Source organism: Corvus moneduloides, chromosome 8 (assembly GCF_009650955.1).
Source record: "Corvus moneduloides isolate bCorMon1 chromosome 8, bCorMon1.pri, whole genome shotgun sequence".
In the NCBI taxonomy this organism is placed as follows: Eukaryota; Metazoa; Chordata; class Aves; order Passeriformes; family Corvidae; genus Corvus; species Corvus moneduloides.
The window spans coordinates 8,399,053-8,425,779 of record NC_045483.1 but is presented as its reverse complement, the minus strand read 5'-3'; the positions used below and the strand labels follow the sequence as shown (position 1 = coordinate 8,425,779).

Genomic DNA, 26,727 nt, shown 5'->3' with positions numbered 1-26,727 from the left:
AATTGTACAGTGCTCTAGCAGTGCATAGGAAAGTGTTCTCCTTGTTGCTTCTGCCAAATAGCTCCATTTTAAGCTGTATTCTGGCATTAAGGATATTCCTGGTTTACCATGTCCAGCCAACATTTCAGTATTTGTTACTTCTCTGGAAGCTCTTTCATGTTTTTATAGATGATTAGTCTTTATTTTCTTGAGGTTTGCCCTGTTTTTAAATTTCTGTGAACAATATTCCCCTGTCTCCAGAGCTATCCTTCATGCCAGTTCTAGTTATATGAGATATAGAAAGATCAGCATAAAATACCTAAATACTCTGCTAGAGGGGAAAGTAACATGGGAAGATAATAGAGTAGTAGTGAAAGACAGAAAGACATCCCCTTGTGTCAGGACCAGTGTCTCTGCTAGATGAGCATTACTTTAGGTCATGTCCAAAGAACATTAATATTATTTCAGAAGAAAATTTTGTACCAACACACATCACCCCTGAGTGGTGATACTGACATGGCTGAGAGCTGTGCCAGCCCATGAGCCTGGAAGGACCCACTCAGAATGAGGAAGCTTGACCCTTTCACTCAAGCAGAGCCAGGTTGTTGAATAGTGATTTAAAACCTGCAGGGTGTTTTAGCTTTTTTCCCTGATCAAATTTATGACTATTTTCTATTGGAAAGCAATTCCCTTGCCATCAGCAAGATTAGCCAGATGGTTTAGTGTGTAAAGCCACTATCATTATTAATACACTGAATGTGTCTGGAGAGGATTCCAAAAATTCACTTACAGCCAAGACAGACACTGAAATTACCTTGTCATGGCATAGACAGCATAAGAAATCCTGCTTCACCATTGTATGTTTAACTAAATGCTGTTTAAATCTGAAACTGCCTTTACTTTATGATCTTTTAGGGTTCTTTATGTTGCTTTATCTTCCAGTCATGGGTGGATATTATGCTTTAGAAAAAGCGCAGGAAATGAAGGGACAGTACAGAGACCTGGACCAACAAAAACACACTGTCTCCAGGCTTTTTTCCCTGTATAGGAGACATTTATCACTATCTCAAATGTGCATATTTTTCATTGCTTCTGAGTGAATATTAATCTCTGGATTTCCCCTTTCCAGAGCAGTCTTTAGTTTGCTTCCCATGCAGAAACAGGAATTTCCTTGTGGGTCATATTTCAGGGTGTTTGTATTTGTCCATGGACTGACTATAAGAAGGCAGTCACAATGCAGCTCAAGGCCACATCATGTTTGCTGAAGGAGGCAATACAGGGAATCTGGATTTACTTGAAGGTATATTTCTCTAAAACCTTCTTCACCTTGAAGACATTCTGTTTGTAAGTATTAACATACTTTGTTTTCGTTATCTTGGAAATTTTTGCGGTTTCATCGTAGCTTACATCTTAAAGATTTGAAACATTTTATTTGCGTTTTGACTGAAGTGTCTCATTGCATTTCAAAAGGTTTGAAGCAATCAAATCCCTTAATGCCTGGCATACAAAAATCTGAGGGAGTATAATCACGGAACTGGCATTTTCAATTTTGAATTAGACATAACCTATTTACAATGTTGCTTTCTGTTGAAAAGACAATTAAATGTAACCAATAAAAACTTTTTCCCAAAAGGCAGAGTGAGAAAGCACAACTAATCTCATGGGTATTTGTCTTTCCACGTGCAAATCTTGACTTTTACTGACATCCAGAAGAGACTTTTCTCCTGTCATAGGCTCTTGGAACATTGTTTTGTAGTAATTGCATTGTTTGCAGGTTGAGGTGACTCTGTCAGTCACATTGAACAGAATAATACGTTGCCTTTCCTTGCAACCCCAGGTGTGTGCCCCTAGTATTGGCTTTGTGTGCAGTCATTTTTAGTTTTGGAAATTGCTTTTTTGTCCTTTTATTTTTTTGGTAGGCAACAGATGAAAACTCTAGAAGCAAGTTTTGTAACAGTTTATCACAGCATTTGTACAAGAAATCTTTCTTCCCCAAAAGGCAAAAATTGCGATGGTTTCCGTAAAAAACTCAAAAAATATACAGACAGAAATGTTGTTCAGAAATATCTGATGAACCTAAGTTTGCAGTGGGTCATTCCCACTTACAGCCTGGAGCAGGAGGAATGAAAGCCTATAGCTTTAATTGTGTTTCAGGGGTAAAATTCCGTGTGTAACCCGCCCCGTTTCTGACCACCCCGCTCCTCATTGTGCCATGTTTACTTTCGTCACCATGGAGTAAACCACTGAAGAAACACAAACAAAGGAAAGCCCTTGAAGCTCTCACTCCAACCAGGGTTCTCAGCAAAGAACCAGAGAACAGCACTTGTAATCCTTCAGATTTTTCCGGGAGAGGCTGTGTGGCTTCAGGTGGCACAAGAGGGTCTGTGTAACCTCCTCGTAGGTAACAAACAACTTCCAGCCAAGATCTGATTTTGCAGGGAATGAGAGTTTTGAGGTAAGGCAAACTTCTGAAAAGGCATTGTATTAAGAATACTACAGACTTGCAAATTATTAAAATTGTCATAGCATTTTAACTGTATTTTCCACACGTATTTTAAACTCTTTAGGCCAAGTTATGCTGATTTTATACAGGACTGATCATACTGTCAAAGCAGTGTCAGAAACATATATGGTTGCAGTATTCCTAGGTTACAGGTGTTGTGACTAGCGCAGAAGAAAGGGCAAAATGAAGTTCTTTTGGCAGCTCTCACTTCTAGGCAAATCATCTTTTTGGCCTATAAAAATGGGTAATATTTGTTATTTGTAATTTTATGATCGTATTATAAAATAACAAATATAGTGTGTATTTTAATATGCTATAAAATTATTTTAGAATATATTTAAATTAATAGTTATTATGGCTATTTTATGTATTTTGATCATCAGTATGAAAATTAACAGTTGTAAGATATTTGTTATTTTCTCAACAGCAATTGTGTGTGCAGTGAAATGCTGCTCAGCAGCAAGCAAACTGAAAGGAATTAGCTTCAACATTTTTGTTATCTGGGTGGAAGAAACAATCAGGATGGCTTCTACAAGCAAAAGAAATTCTGCAGGTACAAAATTTCTTGTACTAAAATTTTTTACTAGTAAAGTTGTTATCCTTAGCTGAGTGAATGCCACCTATGAATTTCATTGGGGTGCATTTCAGATCACTAATTATGAAGATAAATAAGACCAGACCCTAAAAGTTAAGTAAGATCAGTCAAATAAGACAGCAGCTCATGATACCTTCTGAGCCCCTACATTTTCACTACCATTAGTTTACAATTTGGGCCAGTTGTCAGCATTAACATCAGGGAAGCAGCGCGTGTCTCTATATTTTATAGCCTTGATTTGTGTTTGTCTTATGGCTATTTAAGCACAAAAAAACAGTGTTAAGCAACAATTTCCTGAACTGGAAATTGATCTTTTTTAAGAGATTAATTGGCAGCAAGTTAAGTAATGGTGCTGTTCATTTCTCTTTGATTAGTCACAATTCAAAATACATTTTGCCCTGAAGGTGATGTCTGCAAGCACGGATTCTTCATCAAATCACCACCTCTTCAGCTTTTCAGCTCACAGGTATACTAGCACAGATTAGTCATATTTCAGCAATCCCTCATTTCTGTTCTCCTGAATTTTAATGAGAGACAAATTGCTTTCTCTTTGGCAGAATTCCTGGAAAAGGCGTCTTTTTGTCCTGTCCAAATCCAGGAAGGGGAATTACATCCTGAAGTATCTAAAAGGCCAACATGTAAAAGGCTCCATAGCTGTTGATCAGTATGTAACTGCAATGCATCATCTCTTTTATTTTAAATCATGTATCAGCACTCTCCAATGGCCACTGATTGTACAGGCACTTGTTCCTGACTGAGGTTTGATTCAAACCCAGCAAAGTCCAGAGAAGTGTCCCTTGGGATTTGTAGGCTTTGGGTGCAACTGTGATGTATGTTGAAGTGAAAATCCTGACTTGCTTTATTGTAATTTACTTTAGTGTGAGTGATTGTTGTGATGTATCTGCAAACGAGGTACCTTGCTTGGCTCCATGATCCCGCAGGCTGTGTTCCTGTAGTGGAACACATTTTACCCCCTGTGAGGACAGTGCTGTGCATTCATTCACTCTCAGCTGTGGCACACACCCTTTCCCAGCTTACAGCTTCACAAAGTGCTTTGCAGGTTTGTGCAAAGGTCTCCTGACTTTCACATAACCCCTTGGGCTGACTCTGGTTGCTCTCTCCCTCTTACTCTGCCGTGAAATTGCTCTGCTTGGCTCATTGGGGTTGGTCATTTCATTCCTGTCAGCACAGTGCTACTGCAGCAAGACTGGGTATCTTTGGCTTTGTATTGGCACCCTTTACCATGTCACAGGTGGTACGAGATACTTGCAAGGGAAACAGAAAATGTAATGGGAAATGTAAAGATTTTACCTGTCAGATCTAGACGTTAATACTCCAGGCTCCTGGAATTGTTAGGCTTGGAGGTCACTCACCACATTGCTGTTGTGCTTCTTCCATTAAAATGATTTACATTGTGGAGCTTTCAAAAATACTGCAACTTGCTCAGTGGTCTGTGGTTACATTATTACCATAATTATTGTTGTTATTATTTTTATTAATTTGGCTTCTTGGAAGTTAATGGAAGTAGTACTTCAAGTGCTTCAAGTATCCATTAAGAGCACTTCTGTTCTTCTTCCCCTCTATTAAAACACTATTAATATACAATTAGTTTCAAATCAAATCTATTGTTTTATAGTGGTTAAAAAACTTCCACAAGAAATTTTTCTTACTATCGCTTCTTTTCAAGATTCTGAATTAAACCAACGGCCCTTTTTTCCATAAATGAGGATCCATTGTCTGGACACTTTGCAAAAGTTAATTTTATATTTTTGCCTGGATGTTTTCTTCACTGAAAGACCACCTCTTTGAATGTGTGCAATTATTTTCTTGAGCACTTTTTTTTCCTGTGGAAAAATGTTTAACTTTTCCCTTGCAGATGTCATCATATTAGGCTGTGCTTAGAGTAAAATATGGACATACACACACATATATATGTGTGTCTATTTGTATGTAACTATGTAGAGTGATATAGGATGTTTCATATGGTTTTCTTCACAGAATCATGAGTGTTGAAGTTGGCATAAGTAATGCTGAAATTATGGAAACAGTGAAGAAGATGTTTAAATGCCTTCCCGAGCAGGTGATGTCCATCAGCACTGGAAACAGATGTTACTACCTCATCGGGAACAGCAGGTGGGCATAGCAAGATGTGCAAAAGCAGTGTGACAGTGCTGTTAAACTGATGTAGCACTAAGTTGCTGCTGCCCCAAGGCAGGGTCCTGCTCCTTCACAGCCGCTCCCTTCCCTTCCTGTGTCTCAGCTACTGAAGGCACAGCTCTGGGCTGAGGTGATTCAGCTGGCTGGTCCAATGGAAAACAGCTCTTTTCTATGTCATTTCCTGCCCCCCGCCGCCCTCCTGCTCATGGCTGGGTTAATTTTTTGCTGGTTCAGGCAGGTGAGCTCACCTTCCCTGCAGCCACCCTGTTACAGCATCCAACATGGGAAAGCAGTGGGAGCACAGGCCTGGGAGTGGGGATGGCAGTGGCAGTACCTCAGCATGGCAGTGCCATTTCAAACTGTGCTGGTTAGGGGTCAAGGAAGAGCGAAGACCTTTGCCTTCTCACCCAGCAGCTCCTGGGGGTTAGAAAAGCTTCGGCTTCTTATGGGTAAACCCCAGGGAGTAATATTGCCTGCAAAGTAGGTTATTAATCAAGGGAAGCAGATTGAAGACAAAAATTCTCCTGAAGGAAAACAGATCCCAAACGTACAGACTGGGGGCTTTGGTGCAGCAGGGTGGTGCTTTTTCAGGCTGGAATTGAGTCCAGAAACTGTTTCTGTGGACGTGATCAGCCAGAGCTCATTTAGGTGAGGGAGGATGTTTGTGCTGCTGTGCTGCTGGTTCCCAGTGTCTCCTCTTCAGTTTCCCAGTCACAAGCGTGTCAGGGGATTTTTTGCCTTTTTGCAGAAGAGTAGCTGATGTGTGAAATTCTGATAAGCACAGAAGAAAAACACATACCTGAGTGCTACTTGAGCGTGCCACCCAACGCCTTCCCCCGGGGCGCGGCTCTCACAGCCCACACTCAGTGGAAAGCATTCCAGAATGAATCCAACTAAATCCACTGCAAGCATGAAAAACAGCTTCAACCATCCTTTCATGGCTTGTTTCTCATCCTGATGGCCCAAGTGCATTCCCAAGCCTTGTTAGCTCTCTGAGTCAGACTTTGCCATCTGGCCATGACCTGCTGAGCACTCTTTCCTGAAAGGAAGGTGCAGAGTTTTCCCACTGATCTTGAGAATTTTGTTTTGGGCCCCGTAGGAAGAAGTGGGTAGGCAAACGGATTGCCCTTGTGTTACTTGTCAGTAAGTTTTCATTCCCATTGTTCCAACCTACAGGCAGGAAACAGACGACTGGGTCACTCTGATATCTTCCATCTGCAGGGAGGACAAAAGAGGTGGATGCTGCCCTCAGGTGACATGTTACTGTACTTGATTTTAGAAAAAAGAAGATGTTTCTATTTTCATTAGAAAACTGTGCAAAGGAATTTTCCTGATTTTTGCCTTGCAAGTTGCCTCTGACCTTGGTTATTCAGAAATTAATTTTCTTATAAATCCTGTACCCTGGCTAAATTATGCATCAAGCAGGCATTGCACAGTCTGTCTGCACTGGGATTGATTTTACAGTGAAGGAATATCTTTGAAGAGTAAGCCAAATGGAAATGAGGGGATGATTGATATTATGCTGCAATGAACTGCACCTTTGATGCATCAGAATGAAAACTTGTGTGTTATACTTAGCGGGTGCATTTTGGTTACATTTACACATTGTTTTACATCAGTCTGTCAAAGTTATGAACCAGCTGGAAGCCCTGGAAGTAGTTCAAGCTCAGGCCCAAGTTTCTGCACCTTGTCAGCCAGCCAGGCCCACCAGTTTAGACTCAGCACTAAGTACTCACATCCCTGCAGCTTCCAGACAGCTCAAAGTGCAAGCAGGGCAAATTTATGTCTGCCTGAAAAATGCCATGTAGACAATGCCTCTGAGCCATCAGAAGTAAAATTTGCCCTAGTGGGGTGCATTAGTACATTTTAGCCCACACCCAAAAGGTGCCCTGTTTTCTTAGACTGCTGTTCCCTTACTTCTAGAACCAAGATCTTCCAAATCCAGAAGTCAGAAGCCGGTCCTCCTCTTTGCCACTGTTCTCAAATTCTATAGAAATGACCAGCTTTCCGGACAGGCAAAGCTACCAGAAGGTAAACTGATTAACCATCCTTAATAACAAGTCTGTGCCTAGGCATGACTGTGAAATTTCATTTGTATAGTTGCTCTTTTCCATCAAATGTTGTTCAGAGTTTCTGCAGTGGATACCTGGGTGGTCTGTTCTGGTGGGGCTCCTGAGTAGCACCTGGATGGTAACACCACAGACCCCACAAGGGAAATACTTTTGAGGCAAGTCTGCATATAAGTAAAGGCACATGAGAGAAAATACTCACTGGTTGTCTCAACTGACTGGCAAATATTAGTGGGCATTAGGTAAACTCCTGAAGATTTGCTTTGACATGCCCTGGCAGAGGTATGTGATGATTGTTTTGGCAGCTGCTAGCCACATTCCTCCTGATGTGTGATTGTGCTTTATCTCTCTCTTTTTAGGCTGTAAAGCTTAGAGGAGAGTTCAGATCCAATTCCTCTGTGCCTTACAGACTTGCCCCTCAATATTTAAATAGAAAGGAGGGAAAGCATTGCTGCCATCCCACAGCAATTGCAGTGCAGGTAGCAGGGTGAAATAGCAGCCAAGGAATTGCTGGGTTTCTGTAGTCACAAAGCTCTGTGCAAATGGCCCAGCCCCAGCGAGTGGAAAATGAATGTGGGTGAAGCACCTCCAGTGCATCTTTATGAGGAGTCAATCTTTTTTCTTTGTATACAGGAGAATGGTTCCTCAGAAGACAAGAACAGGCCTTATTCGGATCCTGGCCCTCATCAGGCTCAGTGTGACTCACCAAGAGGAGTTTTGCCAAGCCTGGTGAGCAGAACAAATCAAACAGCTCCTGCCTTGTTCCATCTGCAGAAGTGAATATTGGCTTTTATCTCACCTGAGTGTCTGTGACTATAGATTATCCACCTACTTTCCCAGCACACTGAGTTGATTTCCACTATGAAAGTTTCCTAAATATTTAGTCTGTTTTCTTGCTTACCATTGAAAATAATCTTCTAAAAACTTGCTTGAAATACCTGTGTTTGTTTGGGGCTTTTGGAGTCAGGTCCTCAGTTTTTACACAGCAACTGCTAATTGTGGCAGCTCTCACAAACTTGATGAGAAAGCCCCGCAGTTGCACTGATTGAGGATTTGTCCCTCCCTGCACATTTCTCAGCTGTGCCACAGTTGTTCCTAAATGGTTTATTTCTTCAGCCTTTGCCAGTAGCAATCGAGTCAATGTAACTAAATTACAGAACAAGAGCTTGTTAAATTGAGGCACATCTCAGAACTGACCTTCTGTCAGCATTAATATGTCTTCAAGTAATTTCACTTCCATATCCAGCAGGAGTGATTTAGAAAGATAAAAAGATGAAAGTTATCATGTATTACTGGCTAAGTGTTCTGACCTGTGTTCCCTGAACTAGTGCCTGCAGCAGTTTTCCTCTGCCGTGGATTGCTGCCTTTGCAGCAGAGTCAAGAGGACAGAAGGCACAGCCAAGGCTCTACCACACCACTCTGAAGCTTAAACCTATCTTTATTGACAGTTTATGCACTGACCTATGACCTGGAGTGGCTGAGATACAGGGCAAAGAATCTGTTCTGCTATCACAGCTAGCAGGGTGGTAAATCACATGCTGCAATCACCATCCTTGTATATAGGCTGAGAGCAGCTATGAGATAATACAGCTAAATTTAGTGGAAAGAAGTGAATAGTTGAAACTACATTGCAATGCCACAGACAGTCAGCATAGCTCAGCTGATGCACAGTACTTTATAAAGCTGCAGTAATTCAATTGTGAGTCTGAGCTCTGAAATGCACTGAGTTAACTCTTGGTCTGAATTTAACCAGTCCTGCTCTGGATGTATGTCAAGAATTTCTTTGTGTCTCTTCCTTGTGCATACCTTTTCTGTCTTATTCATTAATTCTTCTCATACTTACAATGCCTCAGAGAGCAGGTATTACATGCAGCTGTTCAGGCTGGGACAGACTGACCACGAGGGTTAAAAGATAAGGAATTTGGATTTTAGCTTTTTAGCCTGAAGCAGAGGGAATAGCACAAAGCTCATGTTTCTGCTTCGGCATGTGTGAAAATAAATAACCTTGCTGTACAGAGAACAAGAAACAACAACGTTTGTTCACTCGATAAAAATATTTCTCTTGACTCATAAGCTTAACATCTGCTAACATCTCTGGACCTATTCTCTGCTCAGTGACATCTAGACAACTGGCTTTCTACCTAATCCCTGGTATTTACTTCCTTTTAGCAGTGTGACTCCCCATTTCAAGCTTCTGATGTGTTCTGCTTTTTATCCGTGGTTCCCTCACCCAGGCCCAGACCTTGAAAACACTTTGTTAAGTAGTTGTCACTCATGCAAACAGGATTCTCCATGTCAGTGAGTCTAGTCATGCTGGCAGAGACCCTGGAGGGATCTGGGGACCTGGCTCCTTTTCAACCCATCTTCTGGAGCTACCAAACCTCATCTGACTCAGCAATTCAGTATCAGCTATTTTGATACACAGCTTTCAAGATCTGAAATACATCAAAATGAGGAGCCCTGACTTGCATCACCCTGTGCTGGGCATTACTGTATTGCAGGCAGCAAAGCACTCTTGTTGGGATCTGCCACACACCCGATTTTTTTAAAGAGGTTCCTCTGTCTAAGGGCAACACCTACATTTCCTTAAGGAGCTTATAGGTATCAGTGACTCAATTGTTCTCCAGGTGTCATTTCTATCTTGTGCTACAGCCAATTTTCTCCATAGTCTACTTTCTCTCCAATGTAAATGGATATAAAATTGGATGTAAATCCGATATTATGGTTCAACAGACACTTGAAGTTTGTTCTGACTCCCATGGCATGAGTTGATTTTAATGCCATTTATACCAACAAGGAAAAAAAAATACAGTAATCATCCTTAATTAATATTCATTGCCAGTTTCTTCTTGTTATGTATAAGAAAGTAATTAGTTTAATTTACTTTACCTTGAAAACAGTAATATATTCGTGGCATATTTAGCAATTATTAAAACAATCACCATGGAAACCAAGGATGTAAGTGTAGAGATAAAAAACACATCACAAACATGGCACAGAGAATTGAACTAGGAGGCAGCTAAATACTAATTACCATACTCTTCACTGTAGTGAAGTCAACAAGGAGACATAAAAATAAATAATTTCTCTTTGCAACTTGAAAAGCTAAACTTGGTGGAGGGATGAATTTCTCCTTGACTTACCAAATTGCCCCAAACTTAATGTTTCAGGTATTTATGAAGGCAGAATATCACTCAGGACACAGAGGATTCTATGTCAGATCTCCAGTCTTCTGGAGTATCTTTTTGCTCACAGAGAAGTAAGAGAAAATAAATTTCTCATTAGTCAGGGGAATCCCAAATTCATTCTTTACTTGATAGCAGTTAAAAGCTGCTTAAAAAGGACAAATATATCCAAATTAACCCCTATATTTCCTACAGATTTTCTTCCTAATGTAAGGACTTCAGAACTGAATGCAAAGAGAAAAACTTTTCCACACAAGTGACCCTAAATTCATGCAGATTCATACAAAAAAGTATTTAAAACACTTGATTTTTAAACAAAATAACAGGTTATGATTATGCAATCAATGGCAACAGCCTGGTTACCACCAATCCATCTATGAGAAGTACTAGTACCAGTGTCTGGTTTTGTCTGTGTGCACTGAATTTCAAAAATACAGTCAGGAGCACAGATACAGAAACCTTGTTTCTAAAATAAGATGACTCTGAGCATATCTCACTTCAAGGAGAACTGTATCTTCCCATGTTTTTTTGTGAATACTTGCTGATTCTATTACTTCTCGTAAATAGAAAAGTGCATGTTAATCTGTATAACTGAGCCTGTTAAATACAAACTCGTTCTTTCAGAAGGAAAAAATTCTGGGAAGAAGTGAGGAAAATCTGCTGTTGTCAGATCCAGAGGAAAACATCAAAAAGGATGAAGAAGATTATTACCAAACTCCCAGCAGCGTTTTAGCAAAGGTAGTTTATCAGCTGTGAGTTCTAATGGTTTGTTAACAGCTCCAAGGACACAAGAGACATTTAATGAGCCAAAGAGGAACTGGTAGGAGGAACCACTTGTACCTTGCAAAAGGAATATAAAGATAAAGCATTAGGTAATAGAGCTTTCATTTATACAAGAAAAAACACACTAGATTCATTCAAAGGATCTTTCTGGTGCAAAGTGGCATTTTGACAAAAACATTGCCGATTTCGGTGAAACTCCCCAAACTGACTTTCATTGTAAATGGCTTTTGCCTGTTGTATAATAGGATAGGGTTGGTTTTTTCTTCTGAATGTGAAAACTTCATTTAGAGAATGTAACAGTACATTAGTTTTATGTATTTTGAAATGTAATTCTGTTGAAGCACCAGTAAGCTGCATTAAAGCAGTTCTGTTAAAACACTGTGCTACATTTTGGTATCCACATTTCACTGCGAAACAAGGCAGCAGGAGAAATCATGCTGGTAATTTTATACAAATTTTGACACCCAATTTGGGAGGCTAATTTCTCTAGGCTTCCCATGAAATCAGTGGTCAGAATATAAGTGGTCAGTTTTCTGCAGAAGTCACAGGCTGTACATCTGACTGAAGGACATTAACAATGTGATTTGGTCATATAATCTAAGTACTCCAAGTTAAGCATACCCAAAGAACAAGTCTCCTTTTACAGCCTGCTTAAATTAAAAGGCAACCATTTTTTTCTGGTAGCACTCTAGAATATGGCTTCTCACACCCCAGTCTGGCAGTGCCAATAATTCCAGCATTAACTTTTAAGTTTCAAGCACCTTTCTAGCTCCCAGTTCCTGGGAACTGACTGATTTGAGGAAAGCCAGGCTGTATTAGCCAATGTGTTTAAACAGCGTAAGCACTGAACAAAATAAGGAAATTAACGGGGGGGTTCTTCTGTAGGCAGGGCAATGACATTAATGTCTTATACTGTTACGTATTTCTCACAGTGCACTACTGAAGTGTCAAAACCTGACCCTACAGCTGAGTCTGATGTCCCTGTGCAAGAGAAGCCAGTGCAGAACACTCCAGTAAAGGAGAACATTTATATGTCAATGAAATCACTGTAAGTAACAACTTCATTAAGGTTTTGCAAATTAAAAGTGACAGAGCAATAGAGATAAAGCTGACATCTCTGGTATTTGCATAACAAGGTCTAGAGGCTGCATCTTGTTTGAATGAGTCCTTGTTGGGTCTTGGTTCACAAAGTTCAGCACTCATGGGAACACTGGAGTCAAATTCAAACTCATTAACATGAAATTTAAGCTCACATTGCAGACTCCTGCACTTATACAGGCTCTGACTATACAGGCTCTGACTATATACAGGCTCTGACTATAGGATGCAGCACTTTTTGTTGACTCAAACATTTTCTGGGTTTTTATGACACAACAGCTCACCACTTTACTGAGTCACTGCAGCCAAACTCCAACAACCTTTCAGACAGATGCTCCCAGATCAGGCAGCATTATCTAGAGGTTGAAAGAGAAAGGTAGAGATGGGGCATTAGCTCCCAACTTTCCATTAGGAAGTTGTGTGAGTTAGGTCACATTCTCACTTCATTTTCCCATCCAAAGAACAGCTCTGTTGCTGTGTGTTTTGAAGGTACAGTGTTTGCCATGTCCCAAAGAAAGGCCTAAGATCTGACTGTCTGTAGGTGTCAGATCTTAGGCCACATGGAGGGAGGCTACTGGAAATGCAGACCCACTAACCAGTTTGTCCCAATAGATTAATTCAAGCTCATCTGTGCCTTCGGGACTCCCCCAGAGGGAGTTACCATAAAAACCTCACAAGGTTATGCCAATCTGAGTTAAAATAAACCAAGAGCAGCTTTTGCTACTAACCCCAGTCTTGTTTGGGGCATGATGGGGACTCAGCTCCAGGCAATAAAAGGCTTATCAAATAAAACTAAAAGGAGTTCAAGTACTTCTGAGTTATCACATCTCCCAAGGGACAGCTTTACATCCCTGCAGAATCCAGTACAGACAAGGCCAACAATCTGTACTCAGTTTCTTTGTCAAGGCGTGCTGTTAGCTGGAATATTTTCAGGCTTAGTAAGTAGTTTTTACATACTGAAAATGTTTATTTTGAGATTTATGATCCATTTTTAGAAGGGCTGTTTATTTTACTTCAATTTTATTTTGTCCACTGGATATTCTACAAGAACTTGTTATTCTTTGCTTTACTGATGGCTGCTTGATCCAGCTTCAAACACAGCTAGAGTGCCTGGAATTGTCAACCCCCTAAATTTTTTATCATCATTTCTCTTCAGTAAGCTGCTGGATGAGAGATGCCAGCTCACGTGCAGACGTGATGGGCTCCCATCCCCTCCCAAATGCCAGAACAACGGTGCATGTCCAAGAGACTTGGAAGCAAACAGAGACACAAAATTCCCAGAAGGCAGCACCAGCCTGCAGCCAACCCTTCAGAGAAGGCAAAACTCATTACCCCTCTCAGTGGTTCACTTGTCTATACTGCTCAGGTAAGTGTCTTCTCCAGCTGGCTGCAGAGAAGACAGACATGTTCATGGGTTTCAGCTTGCCAAGCCTGTCAGCATTCCAGAGGTATCTGGATGATGCTCTTACTCATAGCATTTAGTTTTAGGGAGTCTGCAAGGAGCAGGGAGTTAGACTCAATAATCCTTATGGGTCCCTTCCAGTTTGAGCTGTTCTATGATTCTGTGGTCTCTGATGTTTTTCTCTCACAGTCAAGTTACAGATGAGATGCAGCTGCAGAAATTGGATATTTTCGTACCCCTGGCTGATATTAACAATTACCTAAAACTTACTGAAGCAGCAGGACGAATATGGTAAGTCTGGATGTCTTGTGACAGTGCCTGAGAGATGGGTATAAGTGACAGGCACAGAAATGTACAACTATGGACACTCACGTGCAGTTCTGGCAGGACAGAACAGGGCAGGGGCAGTGCTTGTCGGTACTTCAGTGATTCCTTCTGCTCTCTCAGATTCTTTGTGTACTTGAGTTCGTATTTCAACTGCTGTTGTAAAGGTCTCTACAGAATCCAGCATGCTCTGTAATAATTAGTGATGGTTTCAGCCAGAACCAGATTTAAAAAGTTAGGAAGTCATTGAACGCGTGTGTCGTTTCCAGAGGGCAGCCCCATAACTGCAGTCCTGCCCAGCCACTGCAGTGACTGGATATCCTGTATGTTTCCCTTACTGTCTGCCCTCCACAGCGTTTCACAGTGGACTGGTCCTCACAGACTGGGGTGTTTGTTTAACCACGGAGACCACGTGGTGGCTGTGAATGATCTGCAGCCCCAGGGTGTGGAGGAGGCTTACTTCTTCATCAGCAGGTCTGCAAGAAAGGAGGTAAGCTTGACTAACCTTGGCTCAAATGTCTCGAGCCAAATGAGAAAGCAATTTCGTTTTTGCATTTCAAGAGGCTCAGTTCAAACCAGTTTACTCTGGTCTAAGTTTGGCATGAATAACTCCAGAACCAAACAGCTCCTCAGCATCATTCTGATGGGGCATCTCGTAATCCTGAGCTATGTGGGGAATGCAAGGTCAGCACTGCAGTGTTTGAGGACTTGATCTAAAAGAGGTTGAGCAACCCCAAGAGATTTGACTGGGCAACCATAAACTAGAGTTACTTGTGATTTTTATTTTTTGGCTAATGCATATAAATTGCAAATTTATAAATAAACCATTGCCTTCAGTGGATGCCTAGTTGTTTATAGTGGTTTTGGGTATTGAGGGCAGAGCCCTGGATGCCTACCTCCTATTGCTTATCAAACACGACACATCTCTTTGTGTGAGACTGTGTTTTTTGAAGAGAGTGGGAGATTTCTAAGATGTTCTTTAACCCCACTGTGACCTATTACATGTGTTTCTGAACTCACATTTCAGTATCCAGGTTCATGACCCATATCCAAACACATTCATATTTGAATTCTGCGGAGAAGGTTGAGGTCATGAGATGCCGTTGGCATCTAAAGAAAGGAAAGCCAGTCTCAGCAAGGAAAAAAAACTACTCATCTCTCTTAGTGGCGAATTTTTATTTAGCTAGTTCAAATACAAGTCAGATAGTTGCACAAATGTTGATCAGATATAACAAGCTATAAAAATGTCCCTTTTTTTTTCTTTTTTAAGGTTAAACTTACTGTATGTAGGATTCCACATGCAGATATCTTCCATGCTAAAGGCTGCTCATGTTCCTGAAATAAAAAGACCTCAATGATTGAGTGCCAAAACTCAATGGAAAAGGCTGGGGAGGAGAAGCTGATATATGGTGTAGAGATAATCTTCATCTTCTTGAGCTGCCAGACATCTTTTGTTGCTGAAGTACAAAGAATGGAGAATGTAGATTTCATTTTATGTCTTAATAACTTATTTTGTGGCATGAATGGCATGTATTTGGCTTATATTTCATGTTGGCATGTATTTCTGTTACATGGAAGAAAATGAGGGTCAGATAATTTGCGTGACCTTTGCGCTGTGTATACTTTGCATTTCAGCAGAAAGCACTACTGGTTCATGCCTCTGCTCACCTCTTTACACTGAGTTACACTGATTTATACTGAACTTGTAATCAGTTAAGGGTGGGCAAACAACCAGCATTTGGACTAAAGCCATATTTTCCCTGCATTCCCCTTAGCTACAGAAAGTTACAAGCAAGCTGAGAGCTGCAGTGTTGGAGGGAAGAGTGGTAAATAAAATGTTGTGTAGTGGTTCAGTGAGGCCTCCTTTTGTGTTGTGCCCCTCTTAAGTTACAGCCACAAAAATACATCCAAGGGAGGACAGGAAGAAGAGCTGGTTGGAGAAAAGGAGTGTGTCTGGGGCACCTTTGGGTTCACAGACGTCCAAAATAAGCCCTAAGTGAAAAGGAATGAATGGATTTGGGAGGGAGAAGGGCTGGCCTTCTCTGTGACAGTGTTCCTGGTAAAAACAGCTGGGAAAACCACAGAGAGAAATGATGTATCTGAAAGCATGTGCTCTCATCCCCATGCAAACAGAGTTCACTGAGAGTGTTTTCATCTACCAAGTACTACCACAGGGATGTCACTGGGGCAGCAGCATTTCCAGAGCAAGTGCTTATTTTATCCTGTAAATATTTATTTGTGGATATGGCTTCCTTGCATTGCTGCCATAGAAACATGACCAATTTTCAGCTGACACCACACCAAAAGCAGATTGATATGAAACTGCCTTCAGGGATGCTTCAGTGGATGCCAAAAGGGAGCTTTGTCCTGTCCTAGAGTGGCCTCTGTTGCTCACAGCACCATGGTGTGATGTGGCAGAGCACATACCTGTGCCCTGTATGAGCATGGACACTTTGTGTGGGGATTTTTTACACACACATATTGCCATAAAATAGATAGTGTCAATATACAGGGATGTGGCAACAAACAGAATCATGGGGTTTGAGTACTGATAGTTTTGTCTTGCCAGATAGAACCAAAATAACTACTGGGTTTAGCAGGCACAGGATTACTCATATTAAGAGATTTATATAAGCTTTGATTAAGGTGGATTGGGCTCAAAGGAGGTATTTGTCCAGCTTCCAATTGAATAAGGCTAAGTTGGCTACTACAGTAAGGAACTAAACTCACTAAAAATCAGCATTGGTGCCTTTTACTGCAGTAGTAAATTTGACAAATGTGCTGGACTTTTTAAAAAATCGTTATAAAATTTTATTCAGCTGAAGATGAAAACAACATCAAGTAACTCAAAACAGGCAAACACAAATATTTATATAGTCTGTTCAGACTCAGCTCCTGTTCAAGAGATTAATTTCCAGACTGAATGTTTCCACATTCAGAGCCTGTCTCTTCTGCTTTTGAGGTAAGAGTGTTTGGGACATGCTTGTTTCTCAAGGTGGGAAAGGAGCACATTTTGATTTTTCTGTTTCAGTGGTGTTCAAAGGCCTGTTTGTGCTGAATTCTGCATAAATACAGAGGAAACTCCCAGTTCTGGAACTACAGAGGCTGAAAATGGAAGAAACACATTTCTTGGGAGCTCTTTTCCAAAGCTGCTATGGGACTCCTTTGCTCTGCACAGCTGCTTTGAGCACAGCAAATCCGTTTCTGCCTAAGGAGCCCCTGAGGGATGGGGTGGATGGCTGTCACTATACAGGGCTTCTTCCAGCCCTGTAACTCTGTCAGTCTGCAAGGACAGTCCTCATGGCCTGAATCCTAAAATCACAGATCACCTACTTCAAGAGCATCTACTTAGGACGTTGTCCTCAGCCTTTCCTGGCCAAGGTTTGCCTCAACTCTTCTTCTAAACTTTGGAAAAGGAAAGTCTAAATTTTCCTATGTTGTTCCAAGACTCATCTCTCTGTAAAATTGGGAATTTTTTTTCTAGTATTTATCCTAGAAATTTTTTTCAGAAAATTAACACAATTTTTTCTTGCCCTGTATTCAGTGGGCATAGGGAATATTTGGATTGCCACTGTCTCCAGACAAATCTTCATTATGGAAGGTATTTTTTCTACCTGTTCTCTCTTCTCTTTTTCTTAGACCAAACACCCTGCATTCTTCCATCATTTTTTCAAACAGTTCCTGAAAATGATCATATGGCACTTAACTGTGAGACAAATACCTTGTGTTTCCAGTTATGGATGAACAAAGGAGGTGAGAAATTGAAATTCAAATAATTTCACCAAAAAGAAATTCAAAGCCATGAAGCAATTTCCTAGCATTTCATAGAGAAACATTTCTCAAAAGAGGTGAATTAGTGAAGAAGATCTCGCATGGTGGTGGGAGAAGAGCCACCTCCATGGAACCTGCTGCTGAAGCAGATGTTGAGCACTGCATGCTGCACCTCTCAGCCATGGAAGAATGTTACTTTTGGACAAAAACAGGATTTGGTTAGATATAGTGTGTACAGAATAATTCCAGAATATTTTAGAAAACTGGGGGATTACTTCCGTACTTCAGTAAACAGTTACAGATCTGTTACTCCATAATTGATCATTATGCCAGTTTGCACAATGCTAAATGCAGATAATTAATGTCACATATTGGCTGATTCATAACACTTACAGACACACAATATAAAAATTACATGGGTACTGTAAATTCTGGTAGAGTGTGTGAAGTTGTCTGCCCACATATGATTAATAAAAGTGTTAACACTTTACAACACATTGTATGCTGAAAAACACCTCATTTTATCCTAACATGGCCCCTCTTTGTCCTGCAGAGATTACCTGTAACTTCCCAGTAATCTGCAGATGAGTCACCAAACAGCCCTTTTTAAAAAAGCTACACTTAAATAAAGATTTAGGTTGTTTCCCTGGCTGTTAATTTGTGGCACATTCCTGTGCTGCACTCACTCATTAGCAGCAGCAAATATTTCCCCTTGAATTCCCAAACATGAATCATGCTCTTTCTAGCCCTTCAGCGGGAAGATGGCAATTGCCCAGGAGAAAAGCAAGTCCTGGAAGAGAGAGAAAGTGATGGTAAGGGAAGTCTCCATATTGGTGTGAGGTCATTGAAGTTAAGAAAAATAAAAAGCCCATTGAACAGAAAGCACAAACCAGACCACACAACCCCCACACTTCCTCTCAAGGGCAACACTCCTGAGAACTGGGGTTGGAGTCATAAACAGATCAAGAGAGCCCAAGTCCTGCGGGAGAACAAGTCCAGCCAGGAAAGTATAAGTGCAGTCTCATAAGTGCAGTCTCCACCCTGAACTGAGCCAGAGAGGAGCTCTGTGTAATGTAGTGTCTTGCTTATCAGAGTCCCTCCAACCCGGGAGATTAGAGGGATATCTAAATAAATACCTATGTATTTAATAGGGATATCTAAATAACAGCCAGACATACTTCAGCGTGGCTGGAATTTCTGCAAAGGGATTCAAAGAGGAGCAACTGCAATGAAGGAGAGTGATGTCACCCTGCACATTGCAGAGAGAGTGCATCCGTGGTGAGCTGGGGACACCAGGTGCTTAATCTGTGTTTTGCCCCATGTTTTCTGGGCACCTCAGAAGAGCCATTTCCTCATACACACAGAGTAAAATTCAAGAAGTTACTTCAGACACATTTGCATCATGTTGTCTCACCATGAATGTGATCTCCAGCATCACATTCAATACTAGGAATTGCTTTAGCTCCCAGAACATTGCTGGAAAAGCCTCCATCAGACCTGTATGTTACAGGCATGAGGGCTGCTTCATCGAGGCCCCGTGCTGTGGGGAGATGCTGATGTGCCCATTCCATGCTAAGGGAGAAGCCATCCCTAATGTCCTGCAGAAACTGGCTTACCTGAGTCCCTTCAGCCGCGCTGAGGGAATGTCAGGTGATGTTCCCACTTCCCTGCAAGGAACTGGCTCACAACATCTGTGCTGCTTCTGGAAAGCTGCACCAGCAGGGACTGTGGAAATCTCAGTCACATGGATTCACCCAGTACTCCTGGCCCATTGGGGGACACATTAATATTTACGAAGGTGCTTCCTTGCTTGCTTTGTCAGAGCATGTACTGACTGTCTACCTGTGCGTCTGCAGAGCTGACAAGGTAATCTGAGATGCTCTAAGGGCTTTTTAGGTTTGTTTCCTAGGGATGAATACTTGGTCCACGTACGAGCCTTGCCGTGGCCAGCCACTTCCCTCCTGCAGGCTGGCCAGCAAGTCACTGCGAGGAACTTGGAGCACGCCAGGCAGTTCCTAGAAATGCCACTGGAATTTGTGGGAAGGGACCCCAACAGAATTTTGAATCACCTTACCACCTTCTAATTTATTGCACCCCTTAAAGAAGCAGAGAAGCCAGACAAGGTAGATACAAGTCTTTCATTCAGGAAAATCACCATAAATGAGACCACACCTCCACTATGAGGACCCTCAGCAACCAGGAGCCCTTTGCTTGCTGCTGACACCTCTTTGGTGACTCCATCTTACAGCAGGACCAGCACTTTGGAGGGCACCAAGCTGCTGTGCTAGCAGCAGGACTGGACTTGCCACAGAAAATGTCTGGCCATGTTCAGTTTTTCATCCTGGCGTGCCTGGGTCGATCTGTGCCTGAGAATTTGTTTTGTTTATAACCCAGCAGTGGCGGGCAAAGTGTTGGTGGGAGCACTAAGACCAAGGCTATCAGTGGTGCTAATCTTCTTTTAAAATGTTGGATGTTTGTGATGTTCATCAGTAGGGACATTACTGAGCTACATCCTTTTTTAATTTCCTGCCTCTGTAAGTTTTCCCAAGAAATCTGTTTCTGTTTCTGTCTGTGCCTATAAAACACAGCATAAAGCCATGGTTTATGCCTCAAGGCTGTTGGAAGGATACTACCTCCATCAGTGACAAGGGTTGCACGATTTTTTTAACCAGGAGAAGCCAATGTTTTCGAGTACTTGCTCCTCAGCAGCCCCTGCTGATCAGTCACATATTCTACACCAGGACACATTTTGCCAAAATAACCTCATTTATATGCTAAATGTCCTTAAATTAACTAAGTGCCCTACAGGAATTCTGGCCTTCTGTCCTCCAATTTGCGCCTCTTCTATTTTATTCAATGTCCAAAGTCATTCTTCACAGATGTCATTTTGCTTCCAAGCAATTGCCCTTGTGCTCCAATTTCTAAGAACAAAAGTGAATTCTGGCAGCGTAACATTTCTGAGAAATCCCCAGTAGTGGAAAAGTAGCTGGGGGGGAGAACAGAGAGGAAGGAAAAGTCAGTCATGAGGAACAACTATAAACAGCAAGAGGGGCTGTGGGTAGGAAATAAAGTATGTCAAATATGGTAAAACAGTTCTCTGCTGTAAGTACATTTTTGTTATACTTGGTGTTTTAAAAAAAATTTTAAAGCTCGCTTCAGGTTATTTCCTAGCATCAGACAAGTGGCAATAAGCAGCACCTGCCCTCAAGATCAGCTAAAACATTGAAGTAACTCAGAGTATATATGTGTCCAGTCTCTCTGGCACCTGGATGAAACATCCCCTGCACTGTGGTCTGATCACCCTGCGACCTTTCCATCCATTTGTCTTTTTAAATTCTGCCAATGGCACAATTGCTGATGATCACAAGGCTGGGAATAGTGCAGGGGTGTTTTGGCATTGCAGCCAGGAGACAGGAGGACGTCTGTGCCTGCAGGAGGGGGTGGTCACTGCTGTCATCCCCACAGGGGACCCGCACCTGTTGGTGGGCTGTGGCACCATGTGGTGATGTCAGCTGTCCCTCTGGTTGTGTTTGGTGTGAAAACCGGGTGAATGAAAGCCAACAGATTTCCTGCACAGCCCTACTCAGAGCCCTCAAAGAGCTCACGGACTCAAGAGCTGCTGCCGCGTCTTGAACCGAACCTCTCTGGTGCAGGGGAAGCTCATGGCAGGTTCCTGCCCTGATCCTCCAGGTGGGACAAAGCCAGGACACTGTCAGGGAATGGTGCTCAGCAAGGAGGTTTAGAAATGTTTAGGAAGAGAACATTCCCCTGAGTAACTCCGGCTGAAGTGGTGGCGGGGGTCTGCAGGTGGTGCTGGTGTGGGCAGGAAGGATGCAGAGCCCCAGCTCCCGCTGACAGCACTTCCAGAGTCGTGCCATCCTTACCTCCCACCCTGCTGTCCACAGCCTGACTTTTCCTGTGTTGTGAGCCATCCTTTGCCTAATGAGCCCACGGGGCATCCCTGCTGCCCGCACCCCACTAACCTGTTAGAGCAGTCGGGTAGTAAATAATTTCCTAATGAGCTGTCACTAACTGTACCACTGTCCTGCTGCGTTCATCCCTCTCCCTGCCACTTTGTCAAATACAGAATACTTTGGGGTTATATGGCAGAAGATGAGGAACCTTCACACACTACTGGAAATGTTTGTCATGCCCTGAGGGCACCAATACTCCATGACAGCTCTGCCATGGCCCATTGTCCCCAAGGCTGTCAGTCCCTGCCCCAGCGATTCTGTGGGATGCCAATCACCCCTGCCTGGCTGTTGGCCCCACAGATGAGCTGCAAGGGCTGTGACCATGAAGGTGTTAGAGAAAAACCAGGCTCCTGCTGTGCTGCAGAGCTCAGTTCATCAGATGGTCGCTGGGTAGCAGCACAAAGAACAGAATTCAGCTTTACCTCCCCTGTTCAGGCAATAGATGTGACCAAGAGCAGGGCAGAGAGCCAAGCAAATAACAAGGCCTCAGTAACAAGAGAAATCCAGCCTGCCTTTCTCTGATTGAAGCCCTGCTGAGATAAATGCTCCAATCCATCACTTCTCTGAAACAGGAGCTGAAAAGTGGGTCAGATCCTGCTGCTGGCAGTGTCGCATCTGCTAGGAGCTGACAAATGACTGGAGCGGTCAGAAAAAAATCAACTTTGCTTCTCACAACAGAGTTCACTGAAATCATGGCCTCTGCAGGGAGGAGGATAGTGGTGGACAGGCAGGAGGGGTGGGCAGCAGCAGGAGGCAGCACATATAGAACTCCCCAGCCAGCTCTGGTCATGCTGAACTCTGCTCCAAAGTCACCCTTGTCGGCATCTGTGTCCTCATGTCACCTTTTCCTCGGGTGCATTGCTGGTGTCTTTTTCCCTGAGGTGGTGAACTTTTTCCTCTTCCATTCTTAACAAGCAAGGCAACGTACAGAAGGAAAGGTGAACCAAGTTTAGCTCAAAAGCCAAATGGGAAAGCTTAGAGGTTTTTAAAACTGTTTGGTTTATATAAGAACCTATTGGAAACTGGCACAAACGAGTGCCTATCTGCTCTGAGATAGCACAGCAGATGTGACAGAGTGGAAAAGCCTCTTCCCTGCCAAAGTATTTGCTGGAGATTTGATAACAAGGTGCCATTGTACAACACTGGGTAAAGGTCCAGAGCAGAAAGAAGAAAGAGAAGAGGCCTCCAGGCGGTACAGGGCTCTGCCTTTGTGGGCTGCATCTCCTCCACCAAACCTCCTGCCTGCAGACAGCAGGTAGAGCTGGTTAGATTCAGTGGGAAGGCAGCAGTCAGCTCTCCTGTGCTGTTTTCCTTCTCTGCAAAGAGTGACAGACTGTCTTGTCCCTTCATTCCTGTTAGAAGGCTGGAATCTCATTCTACCTTCTCTGCACTGCTGGGGAGAACATTAAATTCAGCATTCCAAATGCACATTTATAATCTGTACCAAGATGTGAAACTAAAGACAAGAGCTTCAATTTTTAATATTGGTACTGACAAGCTTTCAATATTTCCTGTGAATTTCATTCATCCCTGTCATGTTTCCCACTAGATACTGTGTGTTCTAAAATATTAATACTGAATGTTTTGCAAACACACTTGGTTTGGAATGGTGGCTATTGAGTAAAATTTCAAATCACATCATCTCACTATAAACCCTAAACACATAAAGCAGCCTGTGACCCACCCTCAAAAGTGATGCTCTTGTTTTGGTTCTGAAATGAGAAACAGCTGGTTTTCTGTAGCTAAGGGAGGATGGGAATGTTTGGGCTGCATTCTCTTGTTCTCAAAACTCACCTGCTGCTTTTTGTCCTCTACCAAAGAAAACTCACCAAAAATTATTCAGACACTGAAAACACATCAAGGCAATAACTGCATCTTTACCCTGACATAGAAACAAGTCTCCCACAATCCCCCCAAAGCGGTGTTCAAATTCAAAATTCATGTTCAGTCAAAATCAACCCCTAATTGCATGAAGGATGTATCTGAAGTCACACTTTCTTAAAAAGAAAACAAACTTGAATGGCAATTTATCTTAACAACCTTTACGAAGCTCATGTGAGCAGACAGGTTTGATCAAATAAGAGAAATGCTTTAACCATGCCAATGGCATCTCAGTTCCTTTCTCCACTCCAAGGTGCTATCAATTGTTATTTCACATCAAGGTTTAAAGAGATACTGGCACCTTGAAGTTCCCTTTAGCTGCCCATATGCTTTTATTCTGCATTGCTTCACACATGCCCTCCCAGCAGCCTCCCCAGCGGTGGCCACAGGCCGTGGGTGCTTTCATTTATCACAGCCAGCCTGAAACCCAGTGCCTGAGACAGCACAGCCAGGAGCTGCTCTCCTCATCTCCCCTCTCCCCTCCTGCTACCCTTTTCCAACAGAGTTGCTTTTAGCTCATTTATCTGCCTATTGGGTGATATGTAATCAGAGCAGGAGTCCTGATGGGAAATACAAAGTGATTCTTTAGAGGGGTTGGCTTTGAAAGCCGCTCTGGGCGCCGATGAAGCGAGTGTTACAGCTGCCCCTTTCATTTTCTTTGCCTTCTGCCCTGAGCCTGTCAGCACCAGACAAACAGGAAGAGCCTCTGGGATGTTCACAGGCCCATCTTGCTTTAGTGAAATCTGGTATTTGTGTCAGTACAGGATGGGCATTTGATGTGAGGTTCAGGACACAGGCTGACTCCTCCACCCCACTGTCCAGTGGACCCTGGGCTAGTGTTTCTATAGCACCACAGAGGTCAAAGTCCCCATCCACTGACTGAAAAGGTGGCACCTCTGCTGTAGTCAGAACCTCTACCCTCAACCAAAATCATGAATGCTTTCATTCATCCATCTCTAATGCCAGCACTGCTCAAAGACTGAAAAAAAAAAAATCACTTCTTCATTAGGAAAAGTAGAGCTAGAGTCTAAGTCCTAATTAATGACACCTGTACAATCACACTGAAATTGGCTTTATCCCAGGTCTGCACTCCCCAAAGGACTTCAACTACTGAGATCAGAGAGATAGCCCTTGGAACCACCAAGACAAGGGAAAAAGTCCTGCCACACATCTTCCCACAAAATTCTTGTTAGTTATATTTTGTTTTCCACATCTGCTTGTACGTCCTCCTACGCAATCGAATCCTGTTATTAATCTTCTTTATTGTAAAGAGAACAAAAATAATTTATTCCTGAGTTTGGATTCTGAAAATACTTTTTTTCCATACAAAGGAGGCCAAGTAACTGGGTAACATGGAGATCTCCTACCATGAAGGTGGATGAAATGCCCCAGAATTCATCTACACACAAAAGCAGCTGGTAGAAGTGCTAATACAAACCAGAGCAAGGGAGGAATGAAAGCAGTCAGTGGGCCAGTGCAGGAATGCCTACAGCAGAGCAGACAACTGGAAACAGACCCCAGCACTAGAGCCCTTCTGCTTTGCTGACCAAAATAAGTCCATCCCCATCTGCTCCACATCAGGGCAGGATTAACTGTGTCAGTCCAGCAGATGCCAGTATCAGTGTCTTCCAAGATACACCATTTTTGTGGTTAGTTTCAGAAGTACATTTGCTTTTAAAAGAAAAAAGACCCAACCCTTCATTCTGGGTAACAGGCTAGAACTGACAGCAGGAGGTAAGGAGCCACAGAGAGGTAACAGGTATCTCACACTCATAAGGCTGCACTGGAAATTGAATTGTTTGGGTTCTGAGTCACCACTGGCACAAACTGAGGGAACTGCAAAACCAGGAACAGCATCAGCCTGTTTGAGCCTGTGAGCCCACACACACACTCATTCTCTGTAGGAACAGTCATTCTTGAAAATGCAACTAAGGAAGCAAGAAGATGTCTGAGTCGTGACTAAGATTTGACTTTGGGGTGCTTATTCCAGCCTTTCATACTTGATGCAAAAATTAGTCAGGAAAAAGACCCTGAGGGCCAAAAAATCCATGCATAATTCCTTAACAATTCAAATGGTAAAAGCAACTGCCTGCCAAGTAGAATCCCCAAATTTGCTCTGATTTGTACAAGGCATTGATTCAGGTTTGGTATTTGCAAGAGCCATAAAAGATACCTCTTCATACACCTCCAAAAAGGAGTGGAATCCTAGGAATGAGCACTCCAGTCCAAGTTCTTGTGACAGCCAGCTAGCACTATGCATGATGTAAGACAAAAACTTCCAATTCCTTTAACTGCTTAAACTGCAGCACTTAACAATGCCAGATGTCAGTGAAATACTGATTCACAATTCTTTTAGTACAAAGAATCTTTTTTCCATCAATTTCTCAGTTATTTCTCTCACAAGACAGAAATAAAACAAGCGACTTCACATTACAGAGCTCGTCACTCAGAGACAAGGATCTATTTACATTCACACTGATCATTACAAAAATGTTTTACAACATAAAATGGCATTGAAGATTCCAGACAAGCTACTCTGAGGGGCTGGGGGATCATTCTTTACATTTGATTCAATCCTGGAAGTTTTGAACAGTTTTTATTTTAATGATTAAAATTTTACTAGTGTGCCTGCATGCACCCAGATACTTCAGTACATAAACACCAGGCAGATACAGAAAAAGCAGCACTGGATAATCTGGTAGGATCAGGGCAAAAAATGCAAAGTGACATATACTTTGCTGCTGCCACTACTAGCATTTGTCTTTCTTGTTTTTTCAGAATTCAGGTGACAAACCTTTATATAAACAACCCTGCAAACCCCAATGGGGATTATGTGATGAGGAACCACTTCTGTGCTCTGAGCATGTGCTGAGAACTGGCACTACCAGGACACAAGAGCAACCTCAGACAAGCAACATACACAGCACATTTACCAAAGACTGCAGACAGGTTGCTCAGGTTAGCAACTCTGGCACTGAAAGGAAAAGCAATTTGCTCAGAAAGAAC

At 42.4% G+C, this 26,727-nt stretch overlaps 1 protein-coding gene across 3 annotated transcripts; it reads left to right on the top strand.

The window, feature by feature from the left end:
* The first annotated feature begins 2,255 nt into the window (after positions 1 to 2,255).
* On the top strand, positions 2,256 to 17,670 carry PLEKHS1 (pleckstrin homology domain containing S1). Of its 3 annotated transcripts, XM_032117138.1 has the most exons (15): positions 2,256 to 2,434; positions 2,910 to 3,035; positions 3,452 to 3,543; positions 3,635 to 3,741; positions 5,076 to 5,210; positions 6,411 to 6,486; positions 7,158 to 7,265; positions 7,937 to 8,032; positions 11,113 to 11,226; positions 12,204 to 12,319; positions 13,526 to 13,735; positions 13,961 to 14,062; positions 14,450 to 14,585; positions 15,366 to 15,457; positions 17,127 to 17,670. In XM_032117138.1, the coding sequence occupies exons 2-14, from the start codon at positions 3,005 to 3,007 to the stop codon at positions 15,432 to 15,434; spliced, it is 1,392 nt and encodes a 463-aa protein (XP_031973029.1). In that variant the 5' UTR covers positions 2,256 to 2,434; positions 2,910 to 3,004; the 3' UTR covers positions 15,435 to 15,457; positions 17,127 to 17,670. The 3 variants fall into 3 exon arrangements, with proteins under 3 accessions (XP_031973029.1, XP_031973030.1, XP_031973028.1); XM_032117139.1 differs by lacking the exon at positions 17,127 to 17,670 and having other exon boundaries at positions 3,482 to 3,543; positions 15,366 to 15,948; XM_032117137.1 differs by lacking the exon at positions 17,127 to 17,670 and having other exon boundaries at positions 15,366 to 15,948.
* The last annotated feature ends 9,057 nt before the right edge of the window (positions 17,671 to 26,727 follow it).

Bases quoted from the DNA above. Each gene is read 5' to 3' on its own strand.
- PLEKHS1 (XM_032117138.1), top strand. From the start codon at position 3,005: ATGGCTTCTACAAGCAAAAGAAATTCTGCAG. The intron at 5,211-6,410 runs GTGGGCATAGCA...TCCAACCTACAG, and splicing joins TACCTCATCGGGAACAGCAG to GCAGGAAACAGACGACTGGG. The intron at 13,736-13,960 runs GTAAGTGTCTTC...TTTCTCTCACAG, and splicing joins CACTTGTCTATACTGCTCAG to TCAAGTTACAGATGAGATGC.